Source organism: Diospyros lotus, chromosome 14 (assembly GCF_014633365.1).
Source record: "Diospyros lotus cultivar Yz01 chromosome 14, ASM1463336v1, whole genome shotgun sequence".
In the NCBI taxonomy this organism is placed as follows: domain Eukaryota; kingdom Viridiplantae; phylum Streptophyta; class Magnoliopsida; order Ericales; family Ebenaceae; genus Diospyros; species Diospyros lotus.
Genome location: NC_068351.1, coordinates 8,997,209 through 9,015,810, shown reverse-complemented (window position 1 = coordinate 9,015,810; position 18,602 = coordinate 8,997,209). Strand labels below are relative to the sequence as shown.

The 18,602-nt window shown below is 37.6% G+C and overlaps 1 protein-coding gene across 4 annotated transcripts in view; it reads right to left on the bottom strand.

The window, feature by feature from the left end:
- Positions 1-211: 211 nt before the first annotated feature.
- Positions 212-18,602, bottom strand: part of LOC127789679 (uncharacterized) — a 54,929-nt gene continuing 36,538 nt past the window's right edge. For 3 of the 4 annotated variants that reach the window (XM_052318629.1, XM_052318628.1, XM_052318627.1), the window contains exons 4-9: positions 12,239-12,418; positions 9,583-9,661; positions 9,325-9,490; positions 7,436-7,572; positions 943-1,058; positions 212-620 (exon numbers count right to left, since the gene is read on the bottom strand). In XM_052318629.1, coding sequence (XP_052174589.1) covers positions 369-620; positions 943-1,058; positions 7,436-7,572; positions 9,325-9,490; positions 9,583-9,661; positions 12,239-12,418 — 930 coding nt within the window. In that variant the 3' untranslated portion in view covers positions 212-368. The remainder of the gene's footprint in view (positions 621-942; positions 1,059-7,435; positions 7,573-9,324; positions 9,491-9,582; positions 9,662-12,238; positions 12,419-18,602) is intronic. The other variant, XM_052318630.1, reaches the window with a different exon arrangement.

Genomic DNA, 18,602 nt, shown 5'->3' with positions numbered 1-18,602 from the left:
TTGCATTCTATCCGGGCGGCCTTTCATTCACATACGTCTTATTTCCCACCAGCCCATAAATTTCATCTGTGTAGAGGATATTGATAAAAGGTAAATTCCACCCGACTCTTCTCATTTGTCATTTTTAACAAAATTTCCTACGATTTACTTTTAACATTTTTAAAGTTCTTGTACGTTACCTTTCTTTTAAAAGCAAGAAAAAAGCCACAGATGGCGTCTAAAGTTTGAGTTACATTTATACACGCATTAACAATATTGTTATTATTCAATAAAGCTCCCTGTAATGCAACAATGGCAATCAAACAAGATGTTGAACTGAGGGAGCAATTGCAGAAGTGACAGAATGATAACCTGCTCTGGACTAGAGTTCATAACTTGGAGGAGGCATGAGTTATGGTTCTGCTCAAGGCAATTACTGTCTTTGAAGCAGAGGGTCTCCCTAAGTGTTTGCTGATGAAATCGCCGGCCAACATGACCTTCCGGAGGTCGACGTTGGTCCGAACTCCGAGTCCGTTTAGCATGTAGATAACATCTTCGGTCGCAACATTCCCTGAAGCGCCTTTAGCATATGGGCAACCTCCAAGCCCTGATACCGATGAGTCCACAGTGCTGATCCCCATCTAAGAGAACACGTTACATAATTAGCAAAGAACATTTCGGCTACAAAACTTCAAATGGATTTCTGCCCGCTATGTGAATTTCAGTTTCCCAATTATTTTCTCATAATAGCTAGAGATGAGTGTAAAATATAGAGATAAGAAACACGATTGAACGTTTTAGCAGAAGCAATGATATGCAAACCATAAACCAAATTGATGGTTTGACCAGAGAGATCCATAGCTAACTTGTCAACAACTGGGTCCGAATTGCTTTTAAAACCCTTGTATATGCATGCATTAGCTTTGGTTTCTATGCAATAATTGACATGAAAAGATAGCATACCTGGAGGGATATAAGAATATTTGAAAGAGCTTGCCCGTAAGTGTCGTGGAAATGAACAGCGAGATTCCCTACAGGGACATCAGCAATAACAGCTTCAAGCATTGGAATGACTGTACCTGCGGAAAGAAAAAGTTGGTGGTTGGCAGGGTGGGCACTGGAAATAAGTAAAATAGGGGAAAATGATATTTACAACTAAGAAAATGACATCAACTGAATTCATCAAACTGAAAATGCGTTTTACTGCCCTTGGGGAGGAAGTGCTCGTAGGTATAATACTAATTTTAAACAGGTATGGTATCATTTACATCCAAATCAACTTTTCAGTTCTGGTACGTTAGTTTCTCATGAAAACTAGCAGCAGAGATTCTTAGCTTTGTACAAATGGTACTTGTATGCATAATTCACATACCGGTAGCAGCTTCAGATGGCTAATACCCGTACCAAAATTGGTTATTTGGCAGTAAAACTCTTAACAAGCGTATCTCAAGCTATTCTTGCAATAGGATCACTTTAGCACTAGACATCCAAACATGAAACTTCTGACAACCTGTATAACCTAAAAATCTCAAATGGTTTAGGCTTCAGAAAGAAGTCCCATAATGCTCAAGAAGAATGGAAGCTCAACACAAAGATCTCTCTTTAGATTGTGCCCGTGTGATCTTGTCCAATATTATCACACCTCAACTGAAATAAATAGATAATATAATCATAATAAATATATGCCATGTGTTGTTCTTTAATTATGTTATATTTGTTGCTGTATAATTAGCGCCTCTGTTATGTCAGTGGTTTAGGCTCTTGCTGAGTATAAATAATCAGCATAGCCTTATTTTATGTTGTCTTTGAGTCATTCTTACATATGAGTAATATTCAAAGCTTTTCTTCCTCTTCGTTTGTGCCCTAGCCTCTGCCCTAGCTTATCATTTACATGGTATCAGAGCTTCAACCAAGGTCAATGGCATCCAATACAGATCATGGTGCCTCCCTCTTTCCTTACACCTCATTCATGTTCGTCTTTGTCCTCTGCCTCGCAGTCAGATTTTGCTGCGATGGCGAAAGCTTTCAGCTACATACCTATTAGGCTTGATCCGAACAACTACATTTTCTGGAAGGCACAGATTTCAACAACAATCCGAGCATTTGACCTTCAGTCCTTCCTCAATAAAGCACTGCCTCTAGCTAAGTATGTAACAGATCCTACCACTGGTGAAGATGGAGCACCTACGATGAATCCAGAATTTTTGAGTTGGATGTGATCGGATCAGCTGCTGCTTGGGTGGCTTTTCTTGACAATTGACAAGTCTTGGCACAGGTGATTCATTGCGAATCATCTGCCGAGGTATGGTCGTCACTTGAAAACTTATACTCTCATCAAACAATTGCCAAGTCTTTTCAATTGAAGCAGCAACTTAGGTCAGTTAAGAAAGATTCCTTGTCTATAAATGACTACATACTCAAGATCAAGACTATAGGCCACTCACTTGCTGTCATAAGAGAGCCTCTAAGTGATAAAGATTTGCTTCTTGCAATCCTCAATGGATTGGATTATGAATAAGAGACAATAGTCAGTCTTATCATCTACCAAATGGATGATATAGATCTTGAAAAGATCCAATACTTATTACTGATGCATGAGCAAATATGTCAATGTTTGGCACATATGTCATTTGTCAATGTTGAGTCAATTATGCCATCTTCTATGCATGTAAATATGACTGCATATACACCAAGGAGTTCTGGAAATTTGGTGCATGATAGAGAAGATTTTGCTCCAAATAGAGGTGGTTTTATAAATCGAGGGGGAAGAGGTAAAGGCAGACAATCGGTAAAGAGGATTTATTGTTAGCTTTGTGGCAAGTCAGGGCACTTTGTTGATAGGTGTTTTCATCGGTTTGATAGAAACTTTCAGTGAAATTCTGCTCCTATGTCTAGTCCCAATTTTGGAAGGCCTCCAATGGTTTCCCAATCAGATTCACGAGTGTTTCTAGCCTCCCTTAGTGATTTTAGCGAGGCCTATATGAGTGATTTAAGTTCTGTCCAAGGAACTCATTATAATAATTTTTCTTGGCCTATTGATAATACATCTTTGTCACAGCTTTCTTTAACAGATTCGGCTTGGTTTGTTGAGTCTAGAGCTACAAATCACATAACCTCAAACCTTAGCAATCTCTCTCTTCATGTTCCTTACAACGGTAGTGATAAAGTGTCCATTGGTAATGTTAAGCAACTCACTATTTCTAATGTTGGCCTTGGACATTTGTGTACTCAAACCAAATCTATTTCCACTATTTCTTTGCCAAATGTTATGCATGTTCCTACCATGAAAAAGAATCTAATTAGTGTCTCACAACTTACAAGAGACCATAACCTTGTTGCTGAATTTGACTCTAACTCTTGTTTGATTAAGGACAAGAGTATCGGGGAAGTGCTACTCAAAGGATGTCTTAAGGATGGGCTTTATCAACTGAGTTTAGCACTTGATCTTGCTTAATTCTAGTGCTCCAACCCAGCCTATTGAGTCTAATTCTATTGCTAGCAGTACATCTTTATTAGAATGTAATGTTTTTCCTACAAATAAATGTAAGGGACAGCTTCCATTTTGTCATGGACTGTCACCTAGTGTTCATGTAGCACAAAATGAAATCATGTATTGTCAATGGCATGCCAAGCTAGGGTATCCGTCATCTAATGTACTGCATTTGATTCTTAATAAAATTCATCTTCCTTGTTCTCATTCAAGTATTTCTTTTTACGATTCATGTAAGATTGGAAAACTTAGTCAACTTCCTTTTGTTGATTGTCTAATTACAACAAAGAAACCTCTTGAATTGATTTACTCAGATTTGCGGGATCCTTCTCCTACTTTGTCTATTGAAGGACATCGGTATTATATCATTTTTGTGGATGCCTATACAAGATATACATGACTATACCCCTTGAAATTTAAATCAGATGCCCTGTCCACATTTATAACCTTTCATAAACTTACTAAAGTTTAGTTCCAAACCAAACTAAAGGCCTTACAAACAGACAATGAGGGAGAGTTTAAGGTGTTTTTACCCTATCTTCATAGCTGTGGAATACAACCACGTTTTACCTGTCTTTATACCCACCAGCAAAATAGAGTTGTCGAGAGGAAACATAGGCACATAGCAGAAATGGGGCTTACTTTGTTATCTCATGCTAACATGCCATTAAAATTTTGGGTTGAACCTTTCCAAACAACTGTCCATATTATCAATTTGCTTCCCTCCTCTTCTCTCAAATTTAAAATACCTTTTGAACTTCTCTATCACAAGCAGCCTAATTATCTAGTGTTGTAACCTTTTGGTTGTGCTTGCTTTCCTTACCTACGCCCTTATAATAAGCACAAGTTTGCCTTTCATTCAACTAAGTGCATTTTCATTGGGAATAGTCATGTACAAGCAGATTATAAATGTTTGCATCCTTCTGGTCGAATTTATATCTCTCGACATGTGCAATTTAATCCAGAAAAGTTTCCATTCGATCGCTTATTCACTTCTCCTACTACTTCTCAGCCTCGTACAAATAGATTTTCAACTCTCTTTTTCGAGTCTCTTTCTGCTCCTGCTTTCTCTATAGTAGCACAACCCGTGTCTTCTTCCTTACCAAACACTGCTTCCTCACAATCCACAAATTCTTCCTCTATTAATTCTCCTACTACTACTGCCTTTCCTCAGCCTTGTGTCAAGCCTTGGGAATAGGGCTTGCAAAATCGATAGAATTCAAACGTAAGAATGATAGAAAGAAGAGAATAACAGATAGGAGAGAGAAGATAGAATCAAGAAAGAGAGGGAATTTGTTATTAACTTCCAAGATACCCTCTAATGCCATAGGTCCTCACTTTATAAGGCTTCTAGCTAGCTCAACCACTCCAACTACCCAATGGATTACCCATTTACAGCTTGCTAGTAGTTCTTTTAATTCCCCATTAACCCTACCTTTTACAATATTACCTATTCCTCCCCTAGGGTCGTGACACCTTGTTCTAGATCTGCAGCTCGTATCACTAAACATACAGCTGCACCTCTTCCTTTTGTTCATCCTTTGCTTATTAGGTCCAAGGCTAAGCAGCTTCAGTTTACCTCTCCTCATGCCCTAACGATTTCCCTAGTGCCTAGTTCTGTTCATGAGGCCTTTTTAGACTCACGATGGGTTTAGACTATGGAGGAAGAGTTCACAACCTTGCAGCATAATCACACTTGGGATTTAGTTCCATTTTCTGAGGATATGAACCTCATTAGCTGCAAGTAGGTGTATAGGATTAAGTATAATCTTGATGAAACAATGCTTAAGTACAAGGCTAGGTTGGTAGCCAAGGGTTTTCTTCAAACACCAGGGGTTGATTATGCTGAGACTTTCAGTCCGGTTGTTAAGGCTCCAACTATTCGAGTTTTATTCACCTTAGCTGTTACTTTTTGGTTGGGACATACAATAAGTAGATGTTAATAATGCCTTTTTAAATGGAGATTTGACTGAGGAAGTTTATATGTCTCAGTCCGAGGGGTTTATCGATGGTCGGTATCCCTCACAATTGTGTAAACTAAGGAAATCACTCTATGGCCTTAAACAGGCGCCTCGAGCTTGGTACACTAAGTTGAGAGTTGCTTTGCTATCATGGGGATTTGTAAGGGCTGTGTTCGAGGCCTCACTGTTCATTAAACGCACTTCTCAGTTTATGCTATTTGTATTAGCGTATGTTAATGATATATGGGTCACCGGTTCTAATTCTACAGCTCTTGGAGCTTTTATTCATGAGTTGAACACAAATTTTTCTCTAAAAACTCTAGAATCTGTTCATTGCTTCCTAGGATTTGAAGCTTACAAAAATCACAGTGGGATTTATCTTACACAGTCTAAATATGTTTTGGATTTGTTAAAAAAGGCAGGTATGAAAGACTGTAAATCATGTGATACCCCAATGAATTTTGTTGTATCCTTAACTAATGAGGGTGATTCCTTTGACAATCCATCTCTATACCGTACCATTATTGGCTCCTTACAATATTTGACCGACACTAGGCCGGATATATCTTTTGCAGTCAATAAGCTCAGTCAATTTTTATCCTCTCCTAAATAGCAGCATTGGATAGTTTGTAAGAGGCTGCTTAGGTATCTAGAGGGTACCCTTGGTTTGGGCCTATTTTTCCCACCAGCACCTACTAATATACCATTGATTGTATATATTGATACGGATTATGCTGGTTGTAAGGTTAGTAAGCAGTTTACTAGTGGTGTTTGCGTGTTTCTTGGGCACAATTTGATAGTTTGGAGTTCAAGGAAACAAGCAGTGGTTGTCCAGTCAGTTGGAGAGACTGAATATAGAGCTATTGCTCAAGGGGTGACTGAAATATTATGGCTGAAGTCTCTGTTTTCAGAGCTAGGGTATTAGTGTGGTCAAACACCAATAGTGTGGAGTGATAATATGGCTGCTAAAAGTATTGCTGAAAATCCGGTGTTTCATTCTCACACTAAACATATTGAGATTGATGTACACTTTGTGCGAGAAAAAGTTGAAAATGGTGAGGTTGAAATTCGGTATGTGCCTACTTTACATTAGTTAGCTGACATCTTCACTAAGGGATTGCCAAGGAGCAGGTTTTGGTATTCGTGTGACAGAGTTAATCTAAAGGAATCACCTATTCAAGCAACCTCAGCTTCTCAAGCGTTTACAGAAAAGCAGTTGGTCACAAGGGAGTCTCAATTGAGGGGGGATGTGAAAGAAAATATTACATGAAGCTGTTGTTTCTAGTTGTTTAATATTGTATTTGATGTGTTATTCTTTAATTATGTTATATTTGTTGTTGTATGGTGTAGTAGACAGACTTAGACTTGCGCTTATGATTAGCGCGCAGAGTCTTATTTTATGTTGTCTTTGAATCATTCTTACATTTGAGTAATATTTAGAGCTTTTCTTCCTCTTTGTTTGTGCCCTAGCTTATCATTTACAAGCTTCACTGGTACCAGGTCCAATCACCTGCAATAATTTAAATTTTGTGTTGGTGGTGAGGTTTGAACTCGAGACCTTTGTTTGCTCTATTGAATTATTTACCACTATTTGTTTAAAAAGCTTAAATTATTAGATAGAGGGTAATTTTATCTTTTATATTATTATTTTATTCTCAACACCTCTAAATACTTATTTTTTAGTGTTGAAAATATTATACTTTTATCATAGCCAATTCCAAGCCCGGATGAAGGAAGAGGAATACTTAGGTAGGTAAAAGCTGATATCTAGCCTAAAACTCAAGGATTTTTTTAACATAAATTCAAGATAAAATATAATTTCTTTGGAATACCTTTCTAGCAGTGCAGTGCCTTGCCCAAGTGCAGCGAAAAATGGGCTAAGGTTGCTAAATTGGTGTCTGGTTGTACAGCTAATTTCACAAAAGTTCTCACACCTAGCTACTGATTTCTTATATTCTAGAAATTCAGAGAAAGAAACAAAAAGTAAAAGCCATTTTAGCATTACCTGGAGTACCAACACCAATCGTATCACCAAGGGAAATTTCAAAGCATCCCATGTTGAAAAGCTCTCTAGCTACATATGCTACTTTTGATGGAGGCACTGCTCCTTCAATTGGACATCCAACAACACATGATATATACCTAGAAGTTTCAGAGAAGTGTTTGGAATCAAATCGTATGTAGCCATAACCACATAGTATTAGAAATATAAATTGGCAAAAGTCCTACGAAAAGATGAGTGCAGAAAGAAAATTTGTGCATTTATTGAATAAGCAATGAAATTGAGGTGTAGTTTGAGTACTGATTTGAGATGCCATTTAGAATTCCAAAATTAGACCAGAATTTAAAGATTGTTCGAAAAGATTGCGTAAAAATTAGCACATGATCATAAAGTAAGTTGAGAAACAGCACTAGGCTACGAACTGTTAAGTAGACAGTAAAATTATGGGGTAGTAAATGGAGGCACATTATCCACTCCCCATAAACGAAATATAAAGACTAGATAATGAGCAGTGATGGAGGTATCAATATGGATAAAAGATCAATGTACGGATAACTAATGAAATAAACTAAAACCAAACAATCGGTGAATGGATCAGGAATTCAATCTAGAATTCAGTATCAATAAAGGATCCCACTATCCTATACTACTATTCAAATCTCAATATGAATTGCTTCGGTACCTCTTATTGTTGATGATGATATTGATCCTATTCCATATCATCATGAGACAACTCATCCATTGATTTACAGGGAAATATTTATTTTCTCAACGGGATTGAATCCAAAGGTGTTGTGGCATTAATCAATGGTACGCTGTTTATTCTAGTTTCTAATGCTTTTCTACTTATTTACATGAATATAGTCAGAAGAATCTGAACTTAAAATGAATCTAGACTTCATTAGACTTCAAGGTGTTATCAATTATTGAAAAATAAAATTTGAAAGGACTGTAATAGTGCTTCTTGAATGAAATGAGATGACCAATAGATTCAATTTAATGCTTATCTTAAGTTGGCACACTGTTACTTACCAGAAAAATATAGTTGTCTCTCATGATTTGGTGTCATAGGTATTTTAACAAACAATGAATAATCTACACAAAAAATGTCCATTCAATACAGAGCTGACTCAAAAATTTTGATTTTGAGTTGATGTTTTGAGGTTGAGCCTTTCTCCTCCTCCTTGTTCATAAAAAATTAGCTTTACTTCAGCCCACTCAATCAAGTTAAACATGAACATTTTCTCTACCATCAGCCTTCAATTATACAACAAATTTCATGTAAGGATTGCCCGCATGGGGACTCTTAACGGCTAGCATTTGTCTTTTTTCTTTCTCTGACTTAAAAAGGTAGTAGGGGGCACCAATGATTGCTACCCAGCCAGGATGGTTCCAATAGCAGCTTCTATCCAATGGGGAACTGAAAGGATGATAGAGATTTCCAAAGTCCAACCCCAGCTCATCAAGGTGAGAGTCCAAAATCCTCAAAGCACTTGTTCATGAACAAGAAATAAACCCATGACCATATGTGATCAGGAACCCTATGGGATTAAGACTTTAGACCAATTGGCCAACCACTTGAGTGCTAATGGCTAGTATTTATAGCCTAGCACCAAAGCCTTCACAAAACCAATCAAATTTCACATACTACCACCTTAAAACCTAACCTTTAGATCTTCTCTTGCCTCTACCCACCACATGTCCAATATATTGTATCTTTATCATCAATTTTCTTCACTTCCCTAAGTTCTCACTTATAAACCATGAATGAATAATGAGCCATGTATAAGACCTTTCTTGCGTTCATAGTAAATGAAAATATAGGTATTGCTACATTAACATGTCACATACTTCCATGAAAAGGTGAGAAGCTAATAAGTCACAAGACACACCCACGAACAGGAATGGAGAACTTTCTAGCAGCACTAGCAACACCACGATATCGAGCAAGGCTATCCTCAATGCTACAGTTTATGTTTGACTTTGAAAAAGACTCAGAAGCTGCAGCAAAGATGGCCACTTCTTTAGCTCCAGCTGCAAGAGCTGCCTCAAAACCCTGAACAGAGGGAGACAAAACACACTGTATGCCATCAGAAATACTTAGGAATGCATTTCAACACAATATTCATCCCAGAACAGGCAACTCAACTTAAGGTTAGGGGTTAAAACAGGAAACCTAGCTCCTTCAACACTCTGAATTGCCTCAATGACATCCTTTGCATCTGCTAGCTGCAATTTTGAATTGTGCTGAGTTCTACTTCAATTATTACAAACTGCATTATCTATCAGTCAGATAAAGAGCCACTGCGATAGAGGGGATTAACCCACAGATTACATTAACCTAGAGCTATTATATGCAAAAGATGCCAAGAATTCACAGGGCAATAAAGTCAAATAAAGCCAAGTATTAAAAAAGGATTTAACCTAACTAATAGGAGCATGATAAGACAAAGCACGGGTTGAAAAAAAAAAAACCCTAAGAAATAACAGAAAATTCAATTAATTATGTTGCATGAGACTGTTTCTCCTTGATGCAGATGGAGAGATTTCACCCATGCTGATGGAGAAACACCCTAGCTGCTCAGGAGCATAGAAACTCTCTTGCACACACACTGCCAAATGTAGGACATTGGTCAAGTTACCCTATTACTCTTTCACCTTTAATGGAAATGTTGCAGGGAAGAAAAAAAACATGTTTATTGCCCAGACACAGTTATACATGTATGTATAGGCCTTGGCACAATTTTGAAGAAAATAAAATGGAGACTACAGAATGAATAAAGATAAATATCTCCATCAGGTCTTTTAAATATTTTACTTCAAGCCATTGCAACTATTAAATCTATACTGGATTCACTATTCATAATACTTTTTTAACATATAAAATATTTCAACTCCATAAAAGTTAATATCAGTCCTATTTTCATACAGTGAATTTTTTCCCTTTTCTTTTCCCTTCAGAAATGAATCTAATCTTTCAGAATTATTGGCATGTTGGGATTTTCATGGTGCCACATCCATACTACCTAGCAAGCAAGTACAAGATTTCCAATGGGTGACAAGAAGAATTGAAACAAGTAGGAGCTTCTGTAGAGAGTTTAACAAAAATTACAGGAAGGTACATTTTATTTAATCCACCCATTTTACTAATTAATAAAAAGATTGGAGGATCCAGCTCAAATAAACTAGTCACTAAAGGCGCATACTGCCAACATTTACAGTAAGTATCACATTGTAATCTTGGCTCTAAACAACTAACACTCAATGAACACAAACACCATCGTATAAGAAAGATGAAAAGATCCTGGAATCAACTCAGTTATTCATAATCCCAGGTAATTTAAGATGACACAAAGAGAGGTAAACCATTTAAGAAGTGCATTTGCTATAAAAGGTGGCATGGAAAACCTATTTTCTCATTACCATTTTTTCACATTACTGGAGCATAGTCCAGAACATTTTCATATTCTCTGCCCCCCTCCATACTTGCCTTTCTTCCCAACAATAAAATACCTAATCTGGGCAACTTTTGATGCAAGTCAGGGAGTAGATTCCTTGCTGCAAGGAGAGAGACAGTTCATGGGAGGGGCAACAACATGATCTTCCAACCACAAGAACAACGTGTGTGTGTGTGTGAGTGAGAGAGAGAGAGAGAGAGAGAGGGAAGGGGGGGATTGTTTGTATTCATTTAATTACTAAAAATTGGTTGTGGGTTACAGAAGAAAATCAAATAGCTGAAATAAGTGTGGTTAAGATTTAAAATGAATCCCTCTAATAAAATATCAGCTTATGCTGATAATTTTTTTTCAAAAAAAGCATATACCTTTTTTTGTTTTTTGTTTTTTTCCCTGATAAATTAAACAAAACATACACAAAACTAAGAATATGAAGCTTGAAAAGAAGTACTTCTCTTTTGGGTAACAAATCAACCAAACATGAAGTGCAAGATTTTTTTTTTAACATGATTTTCACATGTAATGTAATTTGTATAACCATTTAGAATAAGAACATTATCAGTTTTCTTTTCCCCAAATAATCCTGTTTTCATACTCATTTAAAATAAAATCAGTACCAGTTTTCATAATTCAATAAAGAAAATATATTCTTCATTCTACTTATTGCATCTCATGACAACCTTTTATCCTCCTCCCACAAGCACAGCTAAGAGTCTATTACTCTAAGAATTCCCTATAACTCAATCCCTTTTGTTCAGGGAAAAGAGCACTCAATGGCTACTTTTATTTGACCTACTCCATGATCACTAGGTGTTAGGACAGGAAGGATAACTAGGTTTAACACCCATCTGGCATTGGAACATTCTCTATTTGTCCACTGTCCCCAGAGTATTTGTTTCATTTGGAGGGTGATTTGGGAATTGAGGGTCAAATCCAGGATTGGCATCTTTGTCTCAACCACCTCACCATTCCATTCTTATATGGGCTTGCACTAGTTTGGTGAATGGTTAAAGAGTGTTCCTTTTTGCGTGATGTGGAGCCTGAGGCAAGATGGGATATTTTAGAGCTTTCAGAAAATGCTTGGCATTCTCATCATTAGCTAAAGGGAACTATCCTTGGTTCCTGTTTTATGTGGCTAAAAGAAGAATGTTTGTCTAGTCTTTTGAAAACAGAAGCAAAAGAAAGGGAGAACTTAAGGATAACCAAGCAAATATGAATGCCAAGAGAAAAGAAACTAAATAGGGTGAAAATGTGTAGTCATAGTAGGATATTCTTTCACCACAAATACAATACAAAAATACTAGCCACACATATAGTAGTCATCTGATAAAAGGAACTAGGCAAAATTTACCTGTGGTACCCATTTTGGTGAGACAAAACTAGTAGCCTCAACAACAGGCAACCCAGAAGAAACTAGCATCTTTATCAACTCAATCTTTACAGCAGTCGGAACAATTTCCTTCTCATTTTGCAATCCATCCCTTGGACCAACTTCCACTACCTTCACATATCTTGGTATGGTTCCCAGAAACTGCACAAAATATTCAAAACTATATCATATGGCCCTCTGTACTGAAATAAATAAATAACTAAACAAGGAAAAAAATGAACATGTTTACGTTGTCAAGTTCTGACATGGAGAAGTGTTTAGTTACATTCCCAAAACAGAGGAAGAGGCTTCAAAATTAGCTAAACAATAACTTTCAGTTCTTGGGTCTATGTTTTGGTTCCTGATGCTTCATACTGAAGCATCCAAGAAACTAGAAACAAAATTGACAAAGAAAAGAGAGAAATGAAAATGAGCATGTTTTGTAATGATATTTAATAAATTAGTAAAAAGTTCCATATAAAGACTTGTCTAATAGGAGTTCCATGACCAAGAAACTAAAAGGAGTTCCATGAACAAGGAAACCAATAAACTCACTTTAAATTTTGATTTACATCTAGGACATTACTTATAAATGCTAGAAAACCTTTAAGGCAGACAAGCCTTCTAAAAGTTACCTCGTCAACCTTGGAAACATAAAGATTCATTAGATCAAATAGGAAGTTCCTGAGCAACATACAAAAGTACTGACAAGGTGAACAATGCTGCCAAAAGTCACTTTTTGTGACAGGTTTACTGCATGCCAACCTTACAAGTTGCAGCCTGAAAGCATGAAAAAAGGTAGCTTGGAAATGAAAGTAAATGATTTCTGGCTTTGTCTCAGATTGGCTTCTGTACTTCATAAACTGTTTTGTGGAATCTTCAGGTATATCATTGAACATTGCCCTCGTTAGCAGTGTTTTACTTTTGTTTTTAACTTCAAACTTTATGCTCTTGAAAAATGACATTGGGAATTAAGCACACTATTTTGCAGAATAATTTCAGGAATTTTTTGAAAATGGTTATTACAAAATATTTTGGCAAGAACACTTGAATCTACTTTCTTTTTAGATTTAAAGAGTTTTAAAAAAGAATTAAAAAATGCAAAATTTGACTGTTTTACATTTTTAAGTACAGGAGTCATTTTGTAACATTACATTTTGTAGCCTAAAGTGGGGTGCAGACTATTTACTTGATTCAATCAAAATGATGCCAAACGAGCTTGTCCCCCAGAAGTCCCCTAGGTTAGCAGCTAAAGTCAGCTGTTTGAATGCTTAATTTACTTGGTTTTGGTGCAAGTTCAATGGTTTGAAACACCCAGCTGCAGTCCACATCATAGGCTTTCACTTGTAGCTCAAGATTTACCTGGGTACAAGCTTTACTTGTTGCTTTCTGCCTACAGATTGGTCCCTATAGGTATGTACATCATATACAAGCATATATTTTGTGCATGTGAATGTGATGAACAGCTTGTGAGCGATGATAAGCAAAAACACTGTTTCCGGTTGTTATTTGTGAATATGGTGGATTTTTCAAGAGTTCGATAGCCTAAGCACATAGGCATGCACCAAAAATTTTCCATCTTTTGTTCTCATCCTTGCCTCTCTTGCTAAATTTTCCCTCTTCTTTGCAACCAGAATCCTGCTTGCTAAATTTATGTTTACATAAGAATCTCATGCTTAGCCTCATAAACCATAAAAAAAAAAAAAAAACCCAAATCTATTGAATGACACATCCTTATCATTCTCACCAACTTTTCCTAGTAAAATCCCAATTCTGATTATTTGGTTCTGAAAATAGAAGCCCCTGCATCATTTATGCCACCAAAATACTGTTAGACTCTGAACCATAAAGCATATAGGATGCCACCCCAATAGAACACCAATCTAAAAGCAAAATGACCAAAAAAAAAAAAAAAAAGAGGACACAGAATAAAACGATCTTATTGAATTGGATACTGTTCAGAAAGTTTCCCAAATGAAATTTCAAACATGACTCCTTTCTTGTTAGCATGTTAATCTATAACGATAGCAACCCATGGAACTACTCAACATCCAACTAAGTTTGAGACTTAAAGAATTAGAAGTTCTAATGGAAACTCTAAATATCAAACTGCAAGGTGTTGAATCAAGACAGAATACCAATGTTATGCATCTATATGATCAGTGTAGATTCAGAAAATGGGATAACAAACAACTTAACAGAACAGGCATAATATATAAATATTACAAGTGAACAATCTTCACCAGGAACTTTTAAAAATCCTATAATGACCAAACTAAAAGTAACCAAGAATAGAAATCAGCGCTCACCATGATGAATGAGATGCTAAACTGGATTCGCATTACCAGAAAACACTAGTAGCCCAACAATTATGTCTTGGAATGCACATTCCAAGCTCTGTTCCAAAATTATCAATTTAGGAATCCAATGCAATCTGCTTACTCTTGAATAGGGTTTACTAGGGAGAGAAGATACAATCAAATTAATGGACTGAAATCTACTGAGAGCAGAGTTTTTTTTTCTCTCTCTTTTTTTTTTTTTTTGTGATAGGTAAGGGAGAACAGAGTTCTAGCAGGATAAAATGTGAGAAAAGGAGGGAGTCTAATACTCTTAGAATTGTGCTGTTACACTTTAGTTTTTAGGGGGAAAAACAACAAAAAACTATTAGGCTAACTTATTGTTAAAAGAATATTCCAGAAGTACCTGATAGTCTAATACTAGTAACTCTTAACTAATACTAGTCTATGTTGTGTACCTAGGCTTTACCTAGGTTTAAGATAGGAAATTGAGGGAAATCAGAGGAGGAATCAGACTGAGGGGAAGAGTATTGCAGCAAGAAATGGGGGGAAGAATTATAGACAGAACAGCAAGGAGAGGGAAAACATAGGGAGAAAGAGAGAAATGAGAGAATTCATTCAACAATTCAAAAACATATCCTTATCAACCCCAGCTGTGGCTTACATAGCCTAACAGCCTCCCACATGCACCCATGTGCATAACAACAAGCTTAACTAAGGTGTGCTGGAACATTCCTTCAGCTAGCAGCCCTCCCACATGCACCCATTTGCATAACAACAAGCCTAACTAAGGTGTGCTGGAACATTCCTCCAGCTAGCAACCTCCCACATGCACCCATGTGCATAACAACAAGCCTAACTAAGGCACAACAAGCATAACAACAGCCTGCTAACGTGACAATCCCCTCCCCTCAAGGCATTTTTTGTCCTCAAGAAATGTGTAGCAAGCTGGCTGAGTTGGGAAATTGCTGGAGAAAATTTGGCAAGTACTCTCATGTATTATTATCTTTGTGTAGTGTGGACCACTTGACTAAGACCTGAGTGAGAGGAACTCCATGTCTATGGATCACCCTCTTGTCCAAGATAGCAGTAGGGACTGCTTCTGCTTTCTCCCTAGGTGGTAGTGTACGGGATGATCTCTGCACTCCGATGGCCTTTTTGAGGAGGGAAACGTGGAACACAAGATGAATATGTGTTCTTTCGGGCAATTGCAACCTGTAGGCTATTGCACCTATCTTCTCCAACATAGTGAATGGCCCATAGCATTTGGGACTCAATTTGGATATGGGCTAGTGGCTCAGCGGCTTGAAGTGTTGTTGGCTAAGCTTCAAATAGACATCCTCCCCTACTGAAAATATTCTTTCACTTCTCTTCTTGTCAAACAATTGTTTCATCCTATTTTGTGCTCTAGCCAATTCCGACTTAACCACCCTGATTGTATCTTGTCTTTGTTGCAAATATGCTTCAACTACCCCCACTATAGAATGTCCCCCAATGGCCGGTAACAATCTTGGCTTATAGCCATAGAGAGCCTCAAAAAGAGTCATTTTGATCGAGCTCTAGAAGCTCAAATTGTACCACCACTAAGCAACGACCAGCCACTTATGCCACCCTCTTGGCTGTAAAAAACTAAAGCACCTTAAGTAGGATTCCAAATACTGGCTCACCCTTTCTGATTAGCCATCTATCTCTGGGTGGTATGCAGTAGACATTAGTAGCTTGGTGCCTAGAAATTTCATCAATTCCTTCCAGAACAAACTGGTAAATATCTTGTCTCTATCTGAAACTATAGACCGAGGAATCCCATGCATCTTCACCACATTATCCATGAATATTCTCGCCACTTCTCGTGTTGTGAATGGGTGGGATAGGCCTATGAAATGACTGAACTTTGAGAAACGGTCAACCACCACCATTATGCAATCCTTCCCTTCTGACCTTAGAAGTCCTTCTATAAAATCCATAGTTATGTTTGTCCATGCCTAGTCTGGAATGGCTAATGGTTGTAGAAGACCCGGATGAGCCACTGTTTCATGTTTGCATCTTCTACACACCACACCTCAACACATAGTCCCACACATTTTTGAAGCTGAGGCTAAAAGAATACTTGTTGCACCTTATGGTAAGTGTTTTGAAAGCCCGAATGACCTCCTATAGGAGACTCATGTAATGTTTGTAGTATCCTATTTTTCAACGCCTCACTTTCTCCTATCACCAGCCTGCCCTTATACCTTATCACTCCATTGTTAAATGAGTAATCTGGCCTACTATTGGCATCCAAGCTCAACTGTTCCAACAATCCCTTGGTCCATTCTCCTTGTTGATAGTTGTTTGTAACTTCTTGAGCTAATCTGGGACTACTGTTGAAATGGCAGCATTCATTCCTTCCTCTTGGCAGTGAGACAAAGCGTCTGCTACCATATTCTCCCTCCCCTTCCTGAATTGGATCATATAATCCAATCCCATGAGTTTTTCCATGCCTTTTTTCTGCAACTGAGTATGCAGTCTCTACTGTAATAGGAACTTTAAGCTTTCATGATCCGTTTTAATAATGAATCTTCCTCTTTCTAGATGGTGTCGCCATTTCTCTATGGTCATAAGGATTCTCTATGGTCATAAGGACTGCCACATAAATATTGAGTCCTTGGTATCTGGGGGCTAAAGGTTGGTTGAGCAAGGCTAAGGGCCTTCCATCCTGTGAAAGGACTATCCCTATGCCATGGTTGCTAGCATTGGTTTCCAGTACAAATGGCTTGTTGAAATCTGACAATCCGAGCACTAGTACTTCACTTAGTACTTTCTTCAATTGCTCAAAGGCCTCCTCAGCCCTAGGGTTCCACTTAAAGCCGTCTTTCTTCAACAATTCAGTTCATGGTTTGCTGATCATCCCATAATTTATTGCAAATCTTTTGTAATACTCAGTGAGCCCCAGGAACCCTCTCAATGCCCTGATACTGGTAGGTCTAGGCCATGCCACAACAACCTTAATTTTATTGGGATTTGTGCCCACTCCAGCCCCTGAAATTATATGCCCCAGATATTCCACCCTTTTTTGGTGCAAAAGCACACTTTGACCACTTGATATTCAATTGGTTGAATCTCAAGATCTCAAATGTAGCCCTAAGATAGTCTAGGTGTTGATCAAATGAGGGGCTATAAACTAGGATGTCATTAAAGAAAACCAACACAAAATTTCTGAGGCATGGTTCAAAAATTTGGCTCATGAGGGCTTGGAATGTGGCTGGTGCGTTGGTTAGACAGAAAGGCATGACAGTAAATTCAAAATGGCTGTGGTGTGACTTGAATTCTGTTTTGGGTATGTCATTTGGGTCCATCCTAATTTGATGATATCCTGATCTTAGGTCCAATTTTGAGTTCATTCAATAGGTCTTCAATGATTGGAATAGAGAATTTGTCTCTAATGGTAATGGCATTGAGTTGTCTATAGTCAATACAGAAACGTCATGTCCCATCTTTTTTCTTGACCAATAGGACGGGTGAGGCAAATGGGTTGTGGCTGGGTTGGATTATAAATTGGTTCAACATCTCCTTGACAAGTTTTTCAATCTCAGATTTGAGTTTAGGGGGGTATCTATAAGACCTAATGTTCACTAGTTCAGCATTAAGTTGTGTCATGAACCTAGGGTTTAGCCTAGGATTGGAATGACAATCGGAATGAGCTAATGAATAGAATCAAGAACAGAACATTTGAGAGGAAGAAATGGACAGAAATGGGGAGAGAATGTAGAGAGAAATGAGGGAGAGAAGTAGAGAGAAAATGAGAGGGAGATTGTAGAGAATTGTAGAGAGAGAATTAGAAATTCATTTAATCACTTCAAGCATATCCTCTCCACTTATAATTGGCCTCTATACAGGCATAGTAGCTAGTTAACTAATTTCTAACAACATCCTAACAGCACCCATGTGCTTCTAACAACTTGTAAAAATATCCTAACAACCCATTGCAACCCTATTACAATGATGCCCTTCTATTATTCCTTAGGTCATGACAAGTTGAAGGGGTATTGTGTGGTCCAAGGATCTTTTGG